This window comes from Cervus canadensis, chromosome 28 (assembly GCF_019320065.1).
Source record: "Cervus canadensis isolate Bull #8, Minnesota chromosome 28, ASM1932006v1, whole genome shotgun sequence".
Lineage (NCBI taxonomy): Eukaryota > Metazoa > Chordata > Mammalia > Artiodactyla > Cervidae > Cervus > Cervus canadensis.
Window position 1 is genome coordinate 44064857 of NC_057413.1, and position 20342 is coordinate 44085198.

A 20342-nucleotide genomic window follows, 5' to 3' on the forward strand; every position below is an offset into this window, starting at 1 on the left:
CATATCTAAGGTCATTGATATTTCTCCCAGCAATAAACACTGAATGATATCTAAATGATCAAATTTACATCTTATCTTGGACTTCCCCTTGAAACTCTGAATTCACATAATACAACTGATAACCTGCTCCTTGATATTGCCCCTTAAATATCTAACATGTCCAGAGTCACTGTATCCCAAACCAAATTTCCGATCCTCCCTCCCCATCTCGACTTCTTCTTCAGCCTTCCTTGACACGTTAAATACCCACTCTATTCTTCGAGATACTTAAACAGAAATCTTTGACTTATCCTTTTCACCTCTCTTTCTCTCATGCTCACGTCCAACTGTCAGCAGACACTATTAGCTCTACTTTCAGACCACATCCAGCACCAACCACCTTTTGTTAGCCCGCTGCTATCGTCCCGGTTCAAGCCAATCATTATCTCTCGCCTGTGCTGCTCCGATAAGCCTCCTAATTGGTCTCCCTGAATTTACCCCTGTGCTCTCCATTCTAATCTCAAATCTAGAGCCTTCTAATTGTAAGTCAGGTCACGACACTCTTCTACTGAAAGCTGGGCCCTGGCTTCGCTCACAGTAAGAGCCGAGATCCTTACGTTGGTCCTCGTATTGTTTCACACAGTCACACCTGCTCCTTCCCTGTTGCATCGCTCTGACCTGATCTCGTCTCCTGACCCGGTCCCCTCACTGTCTCTACTGAATCACACTGCCCTTTGTGATGCTTCTCAAACACCCCGAATCACACTCCCTCCACCTTATGCCTGCCGATCTTTAGATTCTTTCCCCAGATATCCATCCACATAGCTCACTTGATAAAGGACACCCACTGCAAACATCGTTGTACTGAAAATTTGAAAGCGTTCTCTGAGACAAGGTATAAGATGAGGATTTCCATTACTTTTACTTCCACTCACCACTGTGTTCTGTATCCTACCCAGCACAGTAAGGAATAACAACAGGGACAGCAAAAGTACAAAGACTGGAAAGAAAGAAACACAAAATATCGTTGTTTACAAGTGATACTGTAAACAATAAAATCAACAAAGCTATAGAAGGTAGAATTTAGCAAGTTTACTTGAATATGAAATAAACACAAATTTTATTTTAGTTATCCATAAAAAAAGTTAGAAAATGAAAATCTCAGAAAGATATCACATAGGTAGTGCCAGTGGGGTAAAGAGCCCCAGTGCCAGTGTAGGAGACCTGAGAGACGAGGGTTTGATCCCTGGGTCAGGAAGATCCCCTGGAGGAGGGCATGGTAACCCATTCCAGTGTTCTTGACTGGAGAATCCCATGGAGAGAGGAGTCCGGTGGGCTACAGTCTGTAGGGTCACGAAGAGTCGGACATGACTAAAGCAACTTGATAAACAGCCAAATGGAACGTAGTAGAGAATGCAGAAATAGGCCAGGAACACTGACATGTGGAAAAGGTGGTATTGAAAATCAGTGATGAAGAGAGAGAATTTGCAGTGCGTTCTGGTACACTGGATGATTACTATTTAACAAGGGAAATTAGATCCCTGCATATATGAAAATTGCATCCCTACAACATGCATAAAAATAATTTTGGGGGATTAAGTGCTTAACTATGATAGGCAAAACCTGTATGACCTTTAGAAGGTAACAAAGGCACATATCTGTTCTCAGAGTAGAAAGGGACTTTTTATACAAAGCCCACAACTATAAAGAAAAGACGAATACATTTAAGCAGGATAGGAGGATATCCCTGTAACAGATACCATGGGATTGCTCATCCAGCTCTTATCTTTAGTTACTTGCCTGTTGGAAATATATACATTGAACAACTCAGACTTGAACTGTGCAGTTCCACTTACACACAGATTTTTTAAACTAAATACATACTACAGTACTATATGACCTCAGGTTGGTTGAACCCCTGTATGTGGAACTGTGGATGTGAGAGGGCTGACTGCAAAGTTACATGTGGATTTTCAACTTTGTGGAGTGTCCATGCCCCTAACCCCTATGTTGTTCAAGGGTCAATTGTGTGTGTGTGAATGTGTGTGTGTGTGTGTGTATAATTTTACAATCTTTTGTGATATGTCTCTTTTTGAGACTTCTCAAAAACTGAGAGAAGATATTTTAGCATGTATGGCTGACAAAAGATTCATATCTAGCATTAAGAAAGATTTTCTTTAGACTTCCCTGTTGGTCCAGTGATTAAGACTCCACACTTACACTGCAGCGGGCAGGGGTTCTACCCCTGGTCGGGAAACTAAGATCTCCATGTGTGTGTGGCGTGGCCAAAAAAAAAAAAGAGAGAGAGAAACAGTTTCTTCAAATCATTAAGAAATACAAAACAATACTGTTCTCACTGTTAATTGGTAAGAATGAAAAAGTCTGACAAACCATTGTTGGTAAGGGTGTGTAGAAATTGTAAATCTTAGTACTTCTGTATGTATAAGTCGGTAGAATTGCTTCAGAGAACAGTAAATCAATCAATTTATTTGATGATACACTGCATAGATACAGTATTTTATATTTACCGTATATAGAAAAATAAACAGATACACACAAATTTTGAACAAGCCAAGTATAGAGTATTGGTGAATGCACACAAGCAGTCGTTTACAGGCATGCATAAGAACCGTTGACATCAAATTCAGAGTAGAGGTTACCTCTGGAGAAGGAGGGAGTGTGGATCCAAGAAAGACCTACGTGGACTTGAATTGTAGTTCCTGAAGCAAAATTGTTAAGATTTGGTAGGTGGGTACATGGATATTCACTATATTGTTCATTGTAATTGCCTGTCCTTAAAAAAAAATAATTTAAACACAAAGAATCACTTAATGAAAGAGAATGCTCTTCTGTGGATCACTCCTGGCTTAATGATTGAAGATGGCTGAGAGGAGCAGACTAGAGCACCAGGCGAATCCTAGAATGCCAAAACTATAGCAGAAAGCAGAGAAAAAGAAAAGAAAGTGGCTGTCTCCAGTATTTCTCCCCCATGTAAACGCTCTGAAGTGGGAGTCCTGACAGATTATCGCCAGGCGGGGGTTGTGCCAGAGAGGCAAGCATTGCGCCAGGTCAGTCCCCAAGCCCCAGACCCAGAGGATAAGCTCTCCTGCCTCTCTCATGCCTTCCCCCCAATCGCCAGAGGCAGCCATACCCAGTGCAAACAGGAATTTGCATTTGGAATGAGAAGATACACCCATATGCAGAAATAACCATGTCTCATCAAATATTTGAAGAAATTAAGGAGTCATTCCCTCCAAATAGTAAAGAGACCCACTGACCACCTACCTAAACAGAAAAAAATGCAAAAATAACTAAAATTAATAGCTTCAGAGAGATTCAAGAATTTTATAGCCAATTAAAGAAACATATAACCAATTAAAGAAAAACAAAAAAACAGGCTGCTATGAAAAGAATAATCAATTGGAATAATCAGAAATTGAAAAAACAAAACTTGAGTTTTTTTTGAGTTGGACTATCTAGCCAAGTGAGCATATTGCAGAAAGAAATGGAAAGTTTGACAGAAAAATTTCAGGGTTGTAGGAATAGATATGTAAGTTCCAATATCCATAAAATGGAAATTCCCAGAAGAAAAAGTGGGGGTAGGTGGGTGGAAGCAGTAATAAGAGTGTTTTGTGGGGACTCTCTACCCCCTCTCCGTGTCTATGCTGAGAGCTTTGTACTTTCCTTCTCTTTAATAAATCCTATTCACTTGCTTAAAAAAAAGAGAAGAGTGTTTCGTGCAGTTAAAGATAATAAAGGTTTTTCATCCTTTGAGATTAGACAGGAGCAGTGTTCCTGATATCCAGGTCTTTCTTTGTGCTGGGTTTCATAAGGAATAAATAAACATCTTTTGACCATTCTCTGTCTCACTCAGCTTCCAGGCATTTCTCTCATTGCAACAAGCAACGAACAGAGTGATCTGACCCAGATAGGGCATCCCTTATTTTGTTAATTTCCCCAAACATTATGGCTCCCTCACCTCCATCCCCACTGGAGGTGGCACATCCAGACTGAATCAATTTTTATCACCCTTCAGCATCCCTGGTGGAATGACGAGTCTGTACTTTCATTTCAGCAGTATACTGTTTCCATTGTTTTGGTGATGATGTACAAATAATTAAACTTATCTATATCACTGGAATTAAATATGTCTTTATAAACAGCCAGATGTGAAGTTTATATAAATTGTATTTCACTATATAATTGTTTGAGGGTGCTTTGGAGAAATGATTTCTATCAAGAAGGTATATTACAAAGTAAAACTTATCAAACTAACTGTTTTTCACACCAGGTCTTGCACAGTCAGGTTCCTGGGGGTGTTTTGATGAGTTTAACAGAATTGAATTGCCTGTGTTATCAGTGGCAGCCCAGCAAATTTACATCGTCTTGACAGCAAGAAAAGAGAGAAAAAAACAGTTTATTTTTTCTGACGGTGATTGTGTTGATTTAAATCCAGAATTTGGAATCTTCTTAACAATGGTGAGAACATAAGTGTTACATATTTTAAAATTTTTTATTGAAGTGTGGTTGATATACAGTGTATTAGTTTCTGGTGTATAGCAAAGTGACTCCGTTATATATGTGTATATATATATATTATATTCTTTTCTGTTATAGGTTATTATAAGATTTTGAATACAGTTCCCTGTGATATATATATATATATATATATATATACTAGGATCTTGTTGTTTATCTATTTTATATATAGTACTTTGTATCTGCTAATCCCAAATTCCTCATTGGTTCCTCCTCCACCCACTTTCCCCTTTGGTAATCCTAAATTTGATTTCTTTGCTATTTGTGTCATAGTTTAGATTCTACCTTTGAGTGATATCCTATGATATTTGTCTTCATCTGACTTACTTCACTTAGTATGATAACGTCTAGGTCCATCATGTTGCTGCAGATGGCATTATTTCATTCTTTTCAACCCCTTGGTCAGGTGTATTCCTAAGTACTTCATACTTTTTGATGTGATTTAAACAGATTGAGGAGAAGGCAATGACACCCCACTCCAGTACTCTTGCCTGGAAAATCCCATGGACGGAGGAGCTTGGTGGACTGCAGTCCATGGGGTCGCTACGAGTCAGACATGACTGAGCAACTTCACTTTCCCTTTTCACTTTCACACATTGGAGGAGGAAATGGTAACCCACTCCAGTGTTCTTGCCTTGAGAATCCCAGGGACGGGGGAGCCTGTTGGGCTGCCATCTATGGGGTCGCACAGGGTCGGACATGACTGAAGTGACTTAGCAGCAAACAGATTGAAAAACATAGGTTTTAAATGCAGTTTATTCATTTAATTGTTATAGACTTAAAGGAAAGTAAACATATATTAGTGGGTAATATATCATAGTTCCCCCAACCAGGAATCAAACCCCCACACCTCTTGCAGTGGGAGCACACAAAGTTTTAACCACTGTAACGCCAGGGAAGGCCCATGGTGAATGTTTATAATTGAGACACCCAAGGCTCAGGGAATTAAAAAATTTGCTCGTCACACAGTTAGAGAAAGATGTTATTGTTTAATATCAAAGCCTGACTCCTTAACCTCTACACTTGGCAATTCTCTGACACTTAATAAAGGATGATAGAAATGATTTAAAATTTTCAAAATAATTCAACAGGGTCCTATAACAAATTGTTACCATGTGACTGGGGACAGAGCTTTGTGATATACTGTTGTAAAGATAAAACACCAAAAGCATAGAATGGAGGAGTTTCTATGAATTGAAGTGAAGTTAATGTCGAACTGCTTTTACCTAATGCTTTTAAATGATCCCTATTCTGTTAAATCTCTAAGTTGCAAAATAACACAAGTACTCTGAGTTTTAAGTGTCCTGAGTGGATAAAGATAAATCATAGGAAAAAAGCTCAGAAAAGTTTCTGATAAGCTTTAATGTAAGCAACCAGTAAAGCAAGTTAGAGGTAAATAATAACAATCCTAAAGTGATCAGTTATAACTCATGAAATTGAATGAAGGAGTTTACTCCGTGTGATAGTGTGGCTTAGAAGAATTTAAAAGAAGCTTAACATTTCCTTGGATTAAGAATAATTTTGGAAATATCAATTAGATATTGCATTAGGCTGTGAATAACTAACATATGAAGAATAGTGACTTAAGTATGTATTCTTTTAAGATTCTTCGAGGTTTCTACACCATCTTGGTTTCCAATTTCAAGGTCACCTTATGGCCCAAGGTGCTATAGAAGCATCTCTGTTGCAGCCAATTGATTGAATCAATTCCCTCCAATCAGACGTCAAGGATATTTCACACACTGTGTCCCTTTGCGACTCACAGGGTAGAATTTAATCTCACCAGCTGCAGGGCAGGCTGGGAAATGTAGTTTTAAATCTGGGTGGTGATGCACCCAGCTTGCAACTGAAGTTCTGTGACTAAGGATGAAAAATAGGAGTAATGAAAGGGAGCCAGCCATCTTTGTATTCCCAGCGCCTAGCAAGTTATCTGGCCTATTGACAATGCCCAGTAAATGATCAGGGACTAAAGGTTTCTTCATGCACTTTCCTCTTTGCCTTGCTTGTCTTTGAACAAACACCCTAACCTCATCGCTTGGGGTTTTTGGGTCTGGTCTACCCTGTGTTTTGTTATTATTCGCTTCCTTCTCATCTCTACTTTTGTCCTTCTTCATGTTTTCTCATCACTCCCGTCTTTGTTTTCCTCACTAAACTCTTTGTCAGCTGTTTGTGGCTATTTGTCAGCCACAGAACTCTGTAATTCTGACTGTAAAGAATAATTTGTGTTGTAAAGCGGTTAACTTCCAGTTTAAAAGCAAAGCACACACACTCACAAAGCAAAACGGAAACATTAAAGAAAAGACAAACCTAGCAACTGTAATTACATACTCCATGCAAATGTCCTTCAAAAAGCCAAGATAAAAATACTTTCTGGCAAAAAAATAATAATTTGAAGAGAGGAAATAAAAGTTGCCTCAATAAATTGATTAATATAAAATCCTAAATTTTCTTTTTCTTTCAGTAACATATTTTGGATCATAATTATCCCAGTATTTATTCAGTTTTATTTCATTTTCTTTAACAAACAGATACACAGATGCTTATTTTTTGCTACACAAGGTGTGTGTGTGTGCACTGTGTGCACACGTGTGTTACTTTATTAGTGTAATGAACATGGAAATTGTGAGAGAGAGTAATGTGACATTAATAAATATTGATGGTCCAGTATACATTTTTGTGAAAAGAGGGATATTTTATGAATCGAATGTTTTTCAATACCTTCTTAGAATCTGAATTAGAGATTTGAAATGTATTGATAATTTGTATTCAAGAAATGAAAGTTATGTCAACAATTAAAAATTAAATAATTTTAACTTTTAGAACCCTGGGTATGCTGGGCGCCAGGAACTACCAGAGAACTTGAAAATTCAGTTCAGAACTGTTGCTATGATGGTTCCTGATAGACAGGTATGCATCAGGATTTAAAATCGTAATGCAATTTATGTTCTTTACCTGTTTTTCACTAAAACTGAAAAGTCTCAGTGTTAATTTGCAGATCATTATGCGAGTTAAACTTGCAAGCTGTGGTTTTCTTGAAAACGTTATCTTGGCTCAGAAGTTTTATGTACTTTACAAACTCTGTGAAGAGCAACTTACTAAGCAGGTAACTTTGTACATCTATTTTCCCCTCACTATAGAACTTGTTTTTTAACTTTGCAATTTTGCCTTGATAAGTACTAATTAGGGAGTTAAAAAAAATTCCTTGACTGTTTCCTAAGATATGTTTATAGTTAACTTGACCTTTTGATTATGTATTTTAAAAACTTTCCTAAGTTGAAATAATTATAGATTCCCAGGAAGTTGCAAAGACATGTACGAGACGTCCTGTGTACTCTTCATCCTGTTGACATAATTGTAGTACAATAACACAACCAGAAGATTGACAATGGACAATAAACATAGATTCCTAAAACGTCACCAGTTTTTCATGCACTTGTGTGTGTGTATGTAGTTCTATCCAATTATGTCATAGAAAACAGAATTGTTTATCCCCACCAAGTACCCTCCTGCTACCCCTTTATAGCCACACTTCCCTTTGTCCCAAATTCTGTAGCTCCTCATAGGCGTAATCTTTTCTACATCTCTGTAATTGTGTTATTTCAAGCATGTTACATAAAGTGAATCACGTGGTGTATAACCTGTTGGTCATGCATTTTATTTTTTTTTTAATTTTTTTATTAGTTGGAGGCTAATTACTTCACAACATTTCAGTGGGTTTTGTCATACATTGACATGAATCAGCCATAGATTTACACTTATTCCCCATCCCGATCACCCCTCCCATCTCCCTCTCCACCCGATTCCTCTGGGTCTTCCCAGTGCACCAGGCCGGAGCACTTGTCTCGTGCATCCCACCTGGGCTGGTGATCTGTTTCACCATAGATAGTATACATGCTGTTCTTTTGAAACATCCCACCCTCACCTTCTTCCACAGAGTTCAAAAGTCTGTTCTGTATTTCTGTGTCTCTTTTTCTGTTTTGCATATAGGGTTATCGTTATCACCTTTCTAAATTCCATATATATGTGTTAGTATGCTGTAATGTTCTTTATCTTTCTGGCTTACTTCACTCTGTATAAGGGGCTCCAGTTTCATCCATCTCATTAGGACTGGTTCAAATGAATTCTTTTTGACGGCTGAGTAATGGTCATGCATTTTAAATGGTTGCCCCTCAGACTATCAGAGTGTATTGTTCTCAGAAAATCAGGTGTGAACACTGTCACACAGATTGATCTTTCCAGTGAAGTCATCTTTTTTCAGTCGAAGGAAAGGCAGGAGAAGTGAGCTAACAGAACTTTGCCACTCAGCCACTCCATAACTATAGTATGTAAGTACTATATGTACACAGTGAGTCTGCACTTAGAATTTTTCAGCTGAATGATCCTTTGTATTTCTTTTCTCATCCTAGGTTCATTACGACTTTGGTTTGAGAAATATTCTATCTGTATTGAGGACACTCGGATCTCAAAAAAGAGCCAGACCAGAAGATAGTGAATTAAGCACGGTCATGAGAGGACTTAGAGATATGAACCTTTCTAAATTGGTATCTTTCTCCTCTGGATTAATTTCTCTTTCAAGATTTTGACCTCGCTGACAAGTGGGGGTTGGCTTATATGGAGCTGTTAACATGGGTGTGTGTTGGGTTGGGTATGTGAAGTTACCACTGACTGAACTTCTGGAAGAAGGCACCCTCCTCCCGCCCCCGAGAAAAAAACCCATGGCTTTGTATGGACAACAAGGGCCAGAAATGCATCCTTACAAATGCCATAAAATAGGCTTCATTAGTGGGCTACAGCCCCCAAATGTCAGTCCATTATTCATAACATAATACAGATTCTAAACATGAAAATCTGGATTCATAGGGAACCACCAAAGCTTTTCGCTTTGTCTGTAGGTGACTAGCTTTAACTATGTCTCTCCCAAAACTTCAACACCATTTCTGTTTTCTAAATGTGCATTAAATGTTTGCTGTGGCTGCTGCTGCTGCTGCTAAGTCACTTCAGAGTACTGGAGTGGGTTGCCATTTCCTTTTGCAATGCATCAAAGTGAAAAGTGAAAGTGAAGTCTCTCAGTCGTGTCCGACTCTTAGCGACCCCATGGACTGCAGCCCACCAGGCTCCTCCGTCCATGGGATTTTCCAGGCAAGAGTACCGGAGTGGGGTGCCATTGCCTTCTCCGGTTTGCTGTGGAGATTATAGTGATTATTTCTCTGCTTTCACACTTGTCACAGGTACAGCCGGGTTGTTTTGAGCTAGCTGATGGGCAGGTTCATATGGCTTTTATTCACGGGCTTCTTTGTGCTGCGTATGGTGTCCATGCCCTGGGAGTACGTGGTTGAGGAAGAAGTGGATCTTAGGAGCGCGCATTCTAGTTACAAATCTAACAGCTAACATCTGTATACTTCACTTTATTACAGAATCTTTTCACATATATTGTCTTGTTTGAGTCTCACAGCCACCCTGGGGGACATGGATCTCCTTAGGAGAGAGTCACGTTTCTAGGACTCACCCACTGTCATAGTCAGTTGAGAAACTGGAACCAAAATCCACAAGACTTTCTGATGTTAAATTACAGATATTTTCCTAATTAAAGTAGAATGTTAATACTCTGTTCTCTTGGGATTGGCACTATTACTTACACGTTTTTAAGGTTAATGCGTATCCATTTTAAATATAGCAGTGTCTACGTGTCCATCCCAGACTCTAAGTATCCCTTCCCCCCATCCTCTCCTCCGCCCACCCTGGCAACCATTCAGTTCATTCTCTAAGTCTGCGAGTCTCTTTCTGTTTTATAAGTTCAGTCCTATCATTTCCTTTTAGATTTGCATATAAGGGATGTCATACGATATTTCCCCTTCTGTGGTCTCACTTCACTCAGTACGACAATCTCTAGGTCTATCCATGCTGTGAAAATGGCGTTATTTCATTCTTTTTAATGTAAATGCCAGGGAAATTTGGGTGCAATGCTGTAGGTAATGTGGACTCAGTGGTGGTGTTTGGGAGAAAGTGCTAGAGCATACAGGTGTGGCCAGGAGAATAATATGATTATTTGGGCATGAAATGATAAGTGCTGTGAGCTTCATTTTTGACCTAAATGAGTAAATTTATTCTTTGCCACCTTAGATTGATGAAGATGAACCCCTGTTCCTCAGCTTAATCAATGACCTGTTTCCAGGATTACAACTAGATAGTAATAGTTACGTGGAACTGCAAGCTGCAGTCGCCAACCAGGTTCAGCTTGAAGGTTTGATTAACCATCCACCCTGGAATCTCAAACTTGTGCAGGTAAAATATTTTTCATCTATTATCAGTTTGATGATCAACAAGTGTTGTTAAAGGTTGTCATTTGGAGAGAAGAACTAGTGTTATTAATCTTGCTTCATGTTAAGGTTGAGACTAAAGAAAGCACATCATTGCAAGAAGAGTCCTCAGCTGGGGGGTGTTGGTCCTAGGGACTTTATTTATTTATTTTTTCCATTTATTTTTATTAGTCGGAGGCTAAGTACTTTACAGTATTGTAGTGGTTTTTGCCATACATTGACATGAATCAGCCCTGGATTTACATGTGCTCCCCATCCCGATCCCCCCTCCCGCCTTCCTCCCCATCCCATCCCTCTGGGTCATCCAAGTGCACCAGCCCTGAGCACTTGTCTCATGCATCCAACCTGGGCTGGTGATCTGTTTCACCCTTGATAGTATACTGTTTCAGTGCTATTCTCTCAGCTCATCCCACCCTCGCCTTCTCCCACAGAGTCCAAAAGTCTGTTCTATACATCTGTGTCTCTTTTTCTGTTTTGCATATAGGGTTATCATTACCATCTTTTAAAATTCCATATGTATGCGTTAGTATACTGTATTGGCGTTTATCTTTCTGGCTTACTTCACTCTGTATGATGGGCTCCAGTTTCATCCATCTCATTAGAACTGATTCAAATGAATTCTTTTTAATGGCTGAGTAATATTCCATGGTGTATATGTACCACAGCTTCCTTATCCATTCGTCTGCTGATGGGCATCTAGGTTGCTTCCATGTCCTGGCTGTTATAAACAGTGCTGCGATGAACATTGGGGTGCATGTGTCTCTTTCAGATCTGATTTCCTCACTGTGTATGCCCAGGAGTGGGATTGCTGGGTCATATGGCAGTTCTATTTCCAGTTTTTTAAAAATCTCCACACTGTTCTCCATAGTGGCTGTACTAGTTTGCATTCCCACCAACAGTGTAAGAGGGTTCCCTTTTCTCCACACCTTCTCCAGCATTTATTGCTTGTAGACTTTTGGATAGCAGCCAATCTGCCTGGCATGTAATGGTACCTCATTGTGGTTTTGATTTGCATTTCTGTGATAATGAGTGATGTTCAGCATCTTTTCATGTGTTTGTTAGCCATCTGTATGTCTTCTTTGGAGAAATGTCTGTTTAGTTCTTTGGCCCATTTTTTGATTGGGTCATTTATTTTTCTGGAATTGAGCTGCAGGAGTTGCTTGTATATTTTTGAGATTAATCCTTTGTTGCTTCGTTTGCTATTATTTTCTCCCATTCTGAAGGCTGTCTTTTTCACCTTAAGTATAGTTTCCTTTGTTGTGCAAAAGCTTTTAAGTTTAATTAGGTCCCATTTGTTTATTTTTGCTTTTAATTCCAATATTCTGGGAGGTGGGTCATAGAGGATCCTGCTGTGATTTATGTCGGAGAGTGTTTTGCCTATGTTCTCCTCTAGGAGTTTTATAGTTTCTGGTCTTACATTTAGATCTTTAATCCATTTTGAGTTTATTTTTGGACTTTAGCATGGTTTTATCCCGCCTCACACTAACCAAGCACTTACTGAAGTTACTTATACCCCATGAGGTTAGGTGGTAACCAGAATCTCGAGAATAGCTGGGAGGAGATAGCAGGTTATGAAAATGCAGGGAGGGACTTCCCTGGTGGTCCAGTAGTTGGGACTCTTGTGTTTCCACTGCAGGGACCTTGGGTTCCATTCTTGGTTGGGGAACTGGAATCCCACGAGCCTTGCAGCGTGACCAAAAAAAAAAAACAAAAAAACTGCAGGGAAGTGGAATGCCATAGCTGGGGGCCTTCGTGGGGCATGGTGCCTGAGGAATCTGGGGGTGCTACTTTGCTTCTGCTTTGTGTGTGGACATATTCACACATAAACTAAATCCTTTGCCTGTGTCTCTTGGTGTGTTTCTGTCAATCACATTTTATCCTTGGGACAACCTATCAGTGATTTTATCAAGCAGAGCCCTGAAACTGTAGCAGAGTTGCTGAATTAAATCCCTGTGAGCTTGACACATTGGGAGTATTTTCCAGTGCCTTGGAAAATGAAGGCACTGAAATTGTGGGAAGTGTTAAAAACCGCATTTGAAAAGTAATGATTCTTTCCCCCCCGCCATCCCCTGAAAAGCAATGATTCTTAACTTACTCTTGTAAGCAGTGCAGGTGTATGAGAGAGACTCAAACCTTATAAAGAAAATATATGGGGAGAAATCAAAGTATTTTTCATCATCTATATAATGGAAATCATTCCATTTAAAAAAAGTTCTGGGAGAACCTCACTTTACATGTGACATGCATACAGGTGAACTGAGAACTTCAGATGTACAAGCTGGATTTAGAAAAGGTAGAGGAACCAGAGGTCAAATTGCCAACATCCGCTAGATGATAGAAAAAGGAAGGGAATTAAAAAAAATCTGCTTCATTGACCACGCTAACGCTTTTGACTATATGAATCACAACAAACTGTGGAAAATTCCTAAAGAGATGGGAATACCAGACCACCTTATCTTCCTCCTGAGAAACCTATATACAAGACAAGAAGCAAGAGTTAGAATTGGATATGGAATAATGGCCTGGTTCAAAATTGGGAAAGGAGTACATCAAGGCTATGTATTGTCACCCTGCTTGTTTAACTTCTGTGCAGAATACATCATGAGAAATGCCAGGCTGGATAAAGCACAAGCTGGAATCAAGATTGCCAGGAGAAATATCAACAACCTCAGATATGCAGATGACACCTGTCTAATGGTAGAAAGTGAAGAGGAACAAAAGAGCCTCTTAATGAGGGTGCAAGTGGAGAGTGAAAAAGCTGGCTGAAAACTCAACATTCAGAAAGCTAAGATCATCACATCCGGTCCTATCACTTCATGGCAAATAGATGGGGAGAAAGTGGAAACAGTGACAGATTTTATTTTCTTGGGCTCCAAAATCACTGTGGACAGTGACTTGCAGCCATGAAATTAGAAGATGCTTGCTCCTTGGAAGAAAAGCAATGACAAACCTAGACAGCACATTAAAAAGCAGAGACATCACTTTGCTGAAAAAGGTCTGTGTAGTCAAAGCTATGGTTTTGCCAGTAGTCATACAAGATGTGAGAGTTGGACCATAAAGAAGACTGAGCACTGAAGAACTGATGCTTCTGACGTGTGGTGTTGGAGAAGACTCTTGAGAGTCTCTTGGATAGCAAGGAGATCACACCAGTCAATCCTAAAGGAAATCAACCCTGAATATTCATTGAAAGGACTGATGCTGTAGCTCCAATACTTTGGCCACCTGATGCAAGAGCTGATTCATTTTAAAAGACCCTGATGCTGAGTAAGATTGAGGGCAGGAGGAGAAGGGGGTGACAGAGGATGAGATGGTTGGATGGCATCACTGACTCAGTGTACATGAGTTTGAGCAAACCCAGGGAGATAGTGAAGGACAGAGAAGCCTGGTGTGCTGCAGTTCATGAGGACGCAAAGGGTCGGACATGACTTAGCCGCTGAACAACAATGCATACAGTATACTGAGCACTGCAATCTTAGTTCTCTCAGTTGGTGGGGGACTAGAAGATTGTGTTGTTACTTAATGTCAAACACATTACTGTTGAATATGATATGGCCAGTACCTCTGTTGCTATTAAACTATGGATTACAGAGCTAATACATTTCTATCTAAAACTTAGGAGAGTAACTCAAATTTTACCTCTGATCAGCTGTGAGTCCTTTGACTTTTTATTTTTATTAAGAAAACTGTAGAGGGGATTTTGTAACAGACACTGCCATGTTCTTTGTATGTCTCCTTGAATCTCTCTTACCTCATCCTTGCACTCCTTCCCCGACTTCTAGAATTGTGATTCCAGTCCCACATACACCACTCTCTGCAGGAGGGTCAGTGCCACTTTTTCTGGAAGGCGCAAAGTGCAGACAGTGCATGGGAGTTTGTCCTCCCCTACCCCCAAACAACCCTTCCTTAGTTAAGGACATATGGGTGATGTGGGGAGTTCCCTGGTGGTCTAGTGGTTAAGACTCTGCACGCTCAATGCAGGGGGCCTGGGTTTGATCCTGGTTAGGGAACTTGATCTTGCATGCTGCAACTGAGAGCTGGCACAGCCAAATAAATTAAACAACAACAACAACAACAAAACACTCAATAAGGACTTATGGGTGATGCAGTCGAAAAGTCAAGTTCTCCTGCTTCCAGGTGAAACAGATACAAAGGTGCCCCGAGGGCCAGCCTTAAGTCTCCCCTCTACAGGATATTGTCTTCAATCACACCATGATTGACCTGTCCCTGTTCCTGTCCTTCTTCCTTACTCCATTAAAAGTTTCCCTGGTGACCACACGCTTACACAGGAAACTCACCTCCAGCTGTGCCTCTGGGCAACCAGAAGGCTGATGTTGAACTTGGGTCTTGGCAGAGATGCTTTGTATCGCTGCTTCCCACCACTAGGGGGCGATATCACCACGTGCGATACAGAGAAAGCTGTTTGTGGATAAACCATCTCTATGTTATCAGCAAACCGAAATGACAAGGAGTTTGTCATACCAAGTAGTTTGAGACACAGAAACTAGATCCTGAATTGATTACTTCCAAAATGTAATTAAAGTCCCACATTGTCATTACTTTCTCACTTTTAACATGTTGCGTGTTTGCTACTCACCTTCCATAAAACAAACAGTTCTTGGGGGGGTCATATTCCATTTTTAAGTAGTGAACTAGTTACTATCTAAAGATCCTGTTTAAAACTTTTAAAATTTCTTCACGTGACTTCTATGAATGTGAGCAGGAGACTCCTAAGTTATATTTTTCGATTGATCATCTCATTGTGTAGTTGTATGAGACATCTCTGGTCCGTCATGGTCTGATGACTCTGGGGCCCAGCGGGTCTGGGAAGACAATGGTCATAACAATCCTGATGAAGGCGCTGACAGAGTGCGGCAGGCCTCACAGGGAGATGAGAATGAATCCCAAAGCTATTACGGCCCCGCAGATGTTTGGCCGACTGGACACAGCGACCAATGACTGGACAGATGGGATTTTTTCTACTCTATGGAGAAAAACATTAAAAGCTAAAAAAGGTACACGCAAACTCTTTTCTGCTGATCATTCTTTTTTCCTGCCAGTTTATCCCCAATGCAGTATTTGTTTTAATTTTCCATTTTGATCATCCACAGGTGAAAAGTGATTTTCTGTTCTCATTATTGGCAGGTGAAAACATTTTCCTCGTTTTAGACGGCCCTGTGGATGCCATTTGGATTGAGAACTTAAATTCCGTCTTGGATGACAATAAAACCCTCACACTGGCCAATGGAGATCGCATCCCCATGGCTCCAAGCTGTAAGCTTTTGTTTGAAGTCCACAATATCGAGAACGCCTCTCCAGCCACGGTTTCTAGGATGGGCATGGTGTACATCAGTAGCTCTGCTCTCAGCTGGAGACCAATACTGCAGGTGGAGACTGGAGACCTACAGAAGTGTCTTTCCATGTCTCGCTTTCTCCATGTCTTGTTCTCTTATAAACAGAGATTCCGTTTCTTTGCTGTAGGCATGGTTGAAGAAGCGTACTACCCAGGAAAATTCTGTATTCCTAACTCTGTATGATAAAATATTTGAGGATGCATATACATTTATGAAACTGAACCTCAACCCCAAAATGCAGCTCTTAGAGTGCAACTATATTGTGCAAGTAAGATATTTTTTTGTACACTCATTACTTAAGATTTGAAATTCCCCCCACCTCCCAGACACACACTCAGTTGCAGTTTAGAGGTATCTGAAATGGAAGATTCACAGGGTCCATTAAAATCTTTCTGTGATGTGGTGGTGAAGGGTCTGAGAATTTGGATCCCTATTAAAGATCTTATTGATTCACTTACTGCCATCTCTTCATGAGTTTCACCTCCCAGGGCGGTATTGTCAGGGAAAGAGGAATGAACTATCTTCCCCACCATCAAGCTTAGTCTAACCTTCCCAGAAAGAGTGTCCAAAAATGAGAGCAGACGAGATGAATTGAGCTGGTAATTCGACAGAAAGCGCAACAAGGAGCTGGTGGCAAGCAGGAAAACTCGGGTGGAAGTCTCTGCTTTGCAAATTTAGCATATGTATTGGATAGGGAAAACCTTGAAACAGTTCTCCAAGTAGTTTGTAACCTTTTGTTTTCCCCCCTCTACTCAGCTTTTCTTTTAAGTCTTTGGAAGAAACAGAATTAATCGTGAATTTCTCTCTCTCTCTCTTTTTTTTTTTTTTTTGCTGTTTCTTTTATATTTGTTTTTTAAAAGATTTATTTAATTGGAAGATAATTACTTTACAATTTGATGATGGTTTTTGTCATACAGCAATATGAATTGGCCATAGGTATACATGTGTCCCCTCCATCCTGAACCTCCCTCCCATCGCCCTGCCTACCCTATCCCTGAGGTTTTTCAAAGGCTCTCCTGATTCTAGTCCGTAGGTGATCTCTCATTATCCATTCTAGTGCCCTGATTCTCTGTCCATGCAAGGGTCATCAGTCAGGGAGGCTGGGTGGCTCAGAAATAATTCACGAAGCTCACAAATTATTGAAATGATTTTGTTTTCAAAGACAAAGGATGTCTTACTATACTTCTTTTTTTTTTTCTGATGCCATGTGGGAGTTCACACACTTTTTCTTGAAGGGGCAAATGGTCAATGTTCTAGGCTTTGCACAGCTTTCCGCCCCAACCCCTCAGCTCTACTGTTGCAATACAGAAGCAGCCAGACACAATGCCCGAGAGTGACTGTGTTTCAGAAACACTTGATTTGCTAAGCAAGTGGCTGGCCCCTCGGGCCACAGTGCTGAGCCTTGCAACATATTAAAAATAAATAACCCTATATGCAAAACAGAAAAAGAGACACAGATATACAGAACAGAATTTTGGACTCTGTGGGAGAAGGCGAGGGTGGGATGTTTCGAGAGAACAGCATCGGAACATGTATACTATCTAGGGTGAAACAGATCACCAGCCCAGGTTGGATGCATGAGACAAGTGCTCTGGCCTGGTGCACTGGGAAGACCCAGAGGAATCAGGTGGAGAGGGAGGTGGGAGGGGGGATCGGGATGGGGAATACATGTAAATCCATGGCTGATTCATGTCAATGTATGACAAAAACCACTACAATATTGTAAAGTAATTAGCCTCCAACTAATAAAAATAAATGAAAAAAATGAAAAAATGAAAAAAAAATAACATCTTTGATCTATAAATTTTGGAATAACCAAACTTTAGAACCAGAAACTACCTAAGGAAACATTTAGTCTAGGCTTTTTGCTTTTCAGATCAGGAAACTGAGACTCAGGGGTGTTAGTGGCATGAATTGGGGGAAGAAACCACACCTCCACACTCCCAGTTTGGTGTCTTTGATGTGCAGTCATGCAGCCTGCCTAAAGCAGAATGACTTTTCTTCTAAATGCCGCTCACTGTAGGACATTGATCAAACCATAACTGGAGATATATTTGGTTTCTTCTCTCGTTGTCTCCTTCTTTTAAAGTTGCTATTATATATAAATGTTTATTTTAAAATCTAAATATAACACTTAATTTTATTGTATTTTAAATGTTTTCAGTCTCTCAATCTTCTGGAAGGTTTAATCCCCTCCAAAGAAGAAGGTGGCATTTCGTGTGTCGAACATCTTCATAAATTATTTGTGTTTGCTCTAATGTGGAGTTTAGGAGCCCTTCTGGAATTGGAAAGCAGAGACAAGCTTGAAGCTTTTATACGAAGTCACGAAAGCAAGTTAGACTTACCAGAAATACCTAAAGGCTTGACTCAAACCATGTATGAGTTCTATGTTACTGATTATGGTAAGCACAGTGACTTATATCTGAAACAAAATAACTTTTTTTTAAATGGAAAAAAGATAAACTCCATAAAATCTTCTCAGGGGAAATATTAAACCAGTTGTGAATAACGTAATTGCTAATACCATTTTTAAAGTGCATCTATGGAAACAAGACTAGGATTTTGCATATGAGCTGGGAATGGTTATAGAGGCCCCTTTTGCAGTTATCTAAGTGAAGTCTAACATAAATAAGTTAGCAGTACCTCTTTTTCTGTTGCTTGAAGAGGAAGGGTAGAAGTATAGAGAACACAGATTCTTCATGATGCAAAGTGTGGTAATGCAGTCTTAGAACTTCTCTGTTGGAAACATCAGAATAAGCAGAGAATGAAGCAAGCAAATAGGGACCCTACTTGTGTGTAGCAGACTTGGCAAATTCCAGTTCCTCAGCCCCCTAACCTGCCATATATGGGTTACCACATATGGTAACCCCAGCTTACCTCTCCCTAAAAGAAGCTAATTAATGAAATGAATTCTTAAATCTAGATGTTAATTCTCTTATGATCTAGAGTCAATCCAAAGATGGTTCTTTGGAAAGAGCGATAAAATTGCTAAATCTCTTACCAAAGATATCAGGGAGAAAAAAGAGAAGATGTAGATTACCATGAGCCAGGTTGAGAGAGGGGACATTACTACAGAACCTAAAGATGTTAAAAAATAAGAAGTGAATATTAGAAACGATGTTAATGAAAGTACATTTGACAATGTAGACGGTGGGCGTTTATTCTAGGGGTGGGAGATTAGATTAACATTTAAAAACCAGTCAGTGTAATTCACCATGTTGATATACTAAAAACCAAGCAATTTATATGTCATCTAAATAGATGCAGAAAGTACATTTGACAAAATTTAACATTCTTCTATGGTAGAAGGATGATATCGGTTTTTCTATGATAAAACTAGGACAAAACTCGCAGGATACTAGAATTAGAAACTTTATCATTCTGATAAAGAATATCTTCAAAAAAGCTAAATTATACTGAATGGTGTGCTGCAGTCCATGGAGTCACACAGAATCAGACACGACTTAGCAAATGAACAAATACTTAATAGTGAAAGACTGAATACTTCCCAGGTTCAGAAACAAGAATATCGTTTCTCACCACTTCCATTCAGCATTGTACCAGTTGTTTTAGCCAGTGCAAAAAGACAGTAAATAAATAAATGCAAACAAACACACAAATGAAATATCTACAAATTGAAAAAGAACAAGTAAATTTCTCTTTATTTGCAGATAATATAACCACTCTCCAAAACAGTTGTTAGAACTAGTATATGAGTTTAGCAAGGTCACAGAATGAAAGAACAGTATATAATAATAATTTGTATTTCTATATGCTCACAACCAATTGGAAATTGAAATTTTAATATAGAATTCAAAATAGCATCCCAAAATGAAATATATAGAGATAAATATAATGAAATATGTATAAAATTTGCATACTAAAAACTATAAAACTGCTGAGAGAAATTGAAGCCCTGAATAAATGGAAAGATAAATCAGAAAAGACAGTATTGTTAAGATGTTACTTTCTCTGAATTGATCTATAGATTTAGTGCAATCACAGTGAAAAATCTCAATAAGTTTTTTTTTGGTTGAAATTTATAAATGAATTATAAAATTTTATGGAAATGCAAAGAATAACCAAATCAATTTTTAAAAGACAAAAGTGGAACACTATGACATGATTTGACTAAAGTTAACATCTCTTTAAAAGT

The 20342-nt window shown here is 39.3% G+C and overlaps 1 protein-coding gene across 2 annotated transcripts in view; it reads left to right on the forward strand.

Annotated features, from left to right (window-relative positions):
* DNAH8 (dynein axonemal heavy chain 8) overlaps positions 1 to 20342 on the forward strand; it is a 322922-nt gene that overhangs the window by 147418 nt on the left and 155162 nt on the right. For both annotated transcript variants that reach the window (XM_043450439.1, XM_043450440.1), the window contains 9 exons: positions 4271 to 4458; positions 7339 to 7425; positions 7514 to 7621; positions 8925 to 9059; positions 10639 to 10800; positions 15601 to 15847; positions 15978 to 16219; positions 16314 to 16454; positions 18351 to 18588. In XM_043450439.1, coding sequence (XP_043306374.1) covers positions 4271 to 4458; positions 7339 to 7425; positions 7514 to 7621; positions 8925 to 9059; positions 10639 to 10800; positions 15601 to 15847; positions 15978 to 16219; positions 16314 to 16454; positions 18351 to 18588 — 1548 coding nt within the window. The remainder of the gene's footprint in view (positions 1 to 4270; positions 4459 to 7338; positions 7426 to 7513; positions 7622 to 8924; positions 9060 to 10638; positions 10801 to 15600; positions 15848 to 15977; positions 16220 to 16313; positions 16455 to 18350; positions 18589 to 20342) is intronic.